At 46.5% G+C, this 4,800-nt stretch overlaps 1 protein-coding gene across 1 annotated transcript in view; it reads left to right on the forward strand.

The window, feature by feature from the left end:
* Nucleotides 1-4,418, forward strand: part of LOC307086785 (major histocompatibility complex class I-related gene protein-like) — a 6,586-nt gene extending 2,168 nt beyond the window's left edge. The window contains exons 2-5 of the mRNA XM_079752110.1: nucleotides 1,538-1,804; nucleotides 2,116-2,394; nucleotides 3,021-3,320; nucleotides 3,974-4,418. Coding sequence (XP_079608236.1) covers nucleotides 1,538-1,804; nucleotides 2,116-2,394; nucleotides 3,021-3,320; nucleotides 3,974-3,984 — 857 coding nt within the window. The 3' untranslated portion in view covers nucleotides 3,985-4,418. The remainder of the gene's footprint in view (nucleotides 1-1,537; nucleotides 1,805-2,115; nucleotides 2,395-3,020; nucleotides 3,321-3,973) is intronic.
* The last annotated feature ends 382 nt before the right edge of the window (nucleotides 4,419-4,800 follow it).

The raw sequence follows: 4,800 nt of genomic DNA on the forward strand, positions 1-4,800 counted from the left end.
TTGTGTGTGCTGTCACTTCCAACGAACACCACAGCTGGAGAATTATTCTGGGCTTTGGATGGTTATGTGTCAGGAAAATAAGTCTGGTCTTTCTGTATTGGCGTTTGCACTGATGGGGCTGATGCCATGACTGGACGGCTGTCCGGATTCACTGCAAGGGTTAGAGAGGTTGCACCTGACTGCGAGCCCACACCCTGTGACATTCACGGCTGGCTAGCCGAAAAATGTCGCCCGAGTTAAATGGGGTATTAAATGATGTAGTTAAAATAATCAACCACATAAAAGCACACGCACTCAACTCTCGTTTATTTGAACAGCTCTGTGAAGAAATGGACGCAGAGCACAAACGCCTTCTCTTGCACACAGATGTCAGATGGCTGTCAAGGGGCAGGTCATTGGCCAGAGTGTTTGAGTTGCGAGAGCCGCTGCAGAGGTTTCTTACAGAAAAAAAGTCACCATTGGCAGCACATTTTAGTGATGAGCGCTAGGTGTCCAAACTGGCTTACCTGTGTGACATATTCGGATTGCTTAATGAGCTCAACCTGACACTCCAGGGGAGAATGACGACTGTCTTTAAACTGGCAGATAAAGTTGCTGCATTTAAAGCCAAGCTTGATTTGTGGGGACGACGAGTGGACAGGGGAGTATTCGATATGTTCCAAACATTAGTGGGGATTTTGGGAGAGACTGAGGCAGGGCCCATTCTCTCGCAGCTGGTGCCCGATCACCTTGTTGCGCTTTCAAATGAATTCAAACGTTACTTCCCATCCTCCAAAGATCCACGGCGAACGAATGAGTGGATCCGCAACCCATTTGTCAATGTCCCGAATCACTTGTCAGTGCAGGAGGAAGATCAATTGATCGAAATAGCTAATGATGGTGGTCTTAAAAGTGTGTTTGAGCAAACCTCTCTGGCGGGTTTTTGGATCAAAACCAAAGCGGAGTATCCCTAGATATCCGTAAAAGCGCTGAAAACGTTGCTTCCATTTCCCACCATGTACCTATGCGAGGCCGGGTTTTCGGCAATGACTGCCACTAAAACAAAATTGCGCAATCGATTGGACATTTCAAACACGCTAAGGGTGTCACTGTCTTCCATCACCCCCAGATGGAACCTTCTTCTTGCAGGGAAACAAGCAAAGGGCTCCCACTGATTAAAATGAATTGTAGCCTATTCTGTGGCCTCACAAACGCGCGTTAAGTTCCCTTACTGACATGTTGTGTTGTGCATGTTTACACTTGACAGATGAGTTGTTCATTTTTCACTTGTTCAAGTTCACATTCTTTTTTAAGAGTTTGTTACCTTCACTGTTCATAAATAACTGGAACTAGTTATTTTAAATGAATGCATGCACAACACTATATGAAAATATCAACAAATTGGCAACTCCTGCGCAACATAACCCATCCCCCCCCAGGCCCCGCCCTGCCGGTCCGTGAAATTTTTTGGAGAATCAAACCGGTCCTTGGTGCTGAAAAGGTTGGGGACCCCTGATGTACAGCATTAACCTGTCTCTCTCTGTCTGTCTGTCCACAGTGATTCACTCTCTGAGGTTTTTCCACACGGCGTCGTCTGGCCTCTCATCCTTCCCAGAGTATGTGTCTGTTGGGATGGTGGATGAGGTTCAGTTTGTTCACTATGACAGCGTCAGTAAGAGAGCCGTACCCAAACAGGCCTGGATGGAGCAGGTCACCAGAGACCACCCAGACTACTGGGACAGGGAGACTGATAGAGAGCTGGGTAACCAGCAGGTCTACAAGGGCAACGTAGAGAATGCTAAGAAGCACTTCAACCACAAGGGAGGTATGTTCATACATTATATATGTACACACACACACGCACGCACGCACACACAAAAATGTACTATAACTAAGCAAACGCGCATGTGCCCGCGCTCGTGCACGTGCACATGCTGTGTGCACGTGTGTCCATGATTACCAACGCGTGTCCATGACTACCAACACACCCACATGTCCAGTGGCTACAGTAATGACCACAGGGGGCATCCCATAATACCCAAAGAGCAGCACCCAGACAGACAGACAGACAGTTAACCTCTCTCTTTGTCTCTGTGTCCGTCTCTCTCTCTCTCTCTCTCTCTCTCTCTCTCTCAGGTGCCCACATTGTTCAGGTGATGTATGGCTGTGAGTGGAATGATGAGGATGATACTACTGATGGTCATCAGCAGTATGCCTACGATGGAGAGGACTTCATAGCGTTGGACCTGAAGACCCTGACCTGGGTCGCTCCAGTGCGTCAGGCTGTCCCCACCAAACTGAGATGGGATCAGAATAGAACTGATAATCAATACAGGAAGAACTACCTCACCAAGGAGTGTGTTGATGGGCTGAAGATGTTCCTGGCCTATGGGAAGAGCACTCTGCAGAGAACAGGTGGAGTCACATGACCTGGTGGGCGTGACCGACTCATGTCTGGTGGATTAAGTGATACACTACAGCAGTGGTGGCGCCCCCCCCACCCCGTGGGTCGGCTGTCTCCATTACCAACCCCACTCACACTCGGGCTATATTTTTTATTATTAAGCAGATTTAGCCCACTGCTATAAGCAATAGGAGGCTGGTTGGATAAGACAGAAACACGACTACATCAGCATTGGTTGTAACGTAGTTTTTTTAAATCAAAAGGAACATTAAATGTAGGCTACAAGACGTGTAATTTTATCATGGACAAAAATCATGTGCACTTCACGTGAACAACATATTCACATCAGCTGAATAATCAAGTGAATAACAGTTAACTATCAGACCAATCGCTAAACAGACCACCAGCCTTAGCCATTAATAAAGACGTGTGCAGTACTGAACCGCGCTGAGACGGGGAGGGGTTAGAAACCCATCAATGAAAATAGGCTATTTATCTCAGGTACCCTATTTTTACACCAAAAAGATTTGAACACTATGAAAGTTAAAATCATAAAGATTTTAAATTCCCTCTCTCTGCCCCCCTCTCTCTCTCTCTCTCTCTGTCTCTCTCTGTCTCTCTTTCTTTCCCTCTCCAGAGCGTCCCCGGGTGTCTCTGCTCCAGAGGAGCCCCTCCTCCCCAGTGGTGTGCCATGCTACAGGCTTCTTCCCTGACAGGGTGGTGGTGTTCTGGAGGAGAGACGGCCAGGAGCTCCAGGAGCAGGTGGACCCCGGGGAGGTCCTCCCCAACCACGACGGGACCTTCCAGGTCAGCGTGGACCTGGACCTCACGGCCGTCCCACAGAAGGACTGGGGGAGGTACCAGTGTGTGGTCCGGCTGAAAGGCATCGAGGACATCTCCACCCCCCTGGACCCCGCCCTCATCAGGACCAACGGGGGTAAGACTGGTGTTGGAGGGGATGGAGGTGGGGGAAACATGTCTCACCACCTCCACCTGACCTCATCACATCCACTGCCAGGTCTACCTGGACACTGCTGAAGCTACTGGGTAAACACACAGCTCTCAGGAGTAGCTCACTGCAGCAGAACACGGTGGATTGTGGGTAAATGAGTTCTTTGAATAGGGCTAGGCTCAGATCAGTCCCAGAGTGACCCTGAGCTCCAGAACAGATTTTAGAGGAATGGTTACACTGACGTTGTGTAGCATCACGTGACCGTAGACATGTGGTTCACTGATGGAGGGCTGGACAGGGGAGGGTCTCTGTCCAACATTAAAATTGAGTTTTTGGTGAGAAATCTGAGTAATACTGTATTACTCATGTTTCTGTATTACTAATACAGTTGTATATTGCTCTTATCATTTTAGTATATATAATTAAAAGTACTGATGTCAATATTTATCAAGAATTACACATTTAATTTAAAATACAATTATTTATTTACTAAATATTTTGCTCATCACTAAAAATGGGGGTGTAAGTATCGATAGTGGTATCGATAAAGACTCGGATCGTTAAGGAGTATCGAAAATGGTATCGATATCAATAAATATTAATGATCCCCATCCCTAACTGTCACTCTGCATCCACAGGCCGTGACTGACCTCCAGAGGACGGGGTAGAGGGCCGTAGCACCAAGTTCTGGGCCCCCCCCCGAATTCCCCCTACCAGCCCCCTGCGCAGAATTGTTGGGGGGGGGGAGGGTTGCAATTTGCCGCTGAGCGCAGTGTGCGGCTCCTACCACTAGGGGTGGTAGAAAATTCAAAAAAAAAATAAAATTTGTTTATTATTTTTTTTTAATCCCATGGGCCCCCCTCTGCCTTGGGCCCCCCCACAACTGTCTACCTTACACCTGCAGTCCAACGGCCCTGCGGGGTAGGATGGGCCTACAACTGGTGTACAGTATTATGTATAAATGTTGCTGTTTGAGATAATGCTTTATAATCTACAGTTGGTTTATAAAGTAACCAATGAGCAGTTACAAATACATTACAGATTTTATTAAGCAGCTGTTGCTTTTTTAGATGGATAATGAGATTGCACCAAACAATTAAATAAATGAAGAATTTTCAAACTTTGTGTTGAATGAATAGTTGTTTTATTTGCACACTAACAGTTAATGTTAAAACATACAGACGCAGGCGCATCACCTCCAAATCTATGTTGGGTAATAAATGTGTAATCATAGCTGCCCACAAAGTCGATCCGTCCTCATCAATCACTTGTCAACAGAGCAGAATTCTGCAAACAACCCTGAGCAGGTTATTAAAGAGACACAGGGACTGTCCAGTTTGAACCAAAATTAAAATAGTTCACATTCTATCGATAAAATAACATTGTTATTGCTAAATTAACAAAAAGTCCATTTGAATCCGAAATAATATGTGTGAAAGCAGAGCTGGAGACTTGAGGCTTGACT

Source organism: Pollachius pollachius (genome assembly GCF_949987615.1).
Source record: "Pollachius pollachius genome assembly, chromosome: 15".
Taxonomy (NCBI): domain Eukaryota; kingdom Metazoa; phylum Chordata; class Actinopteri; order Gadiformes; family Gadidae; genus Pollachius; species Pollachius pollachius.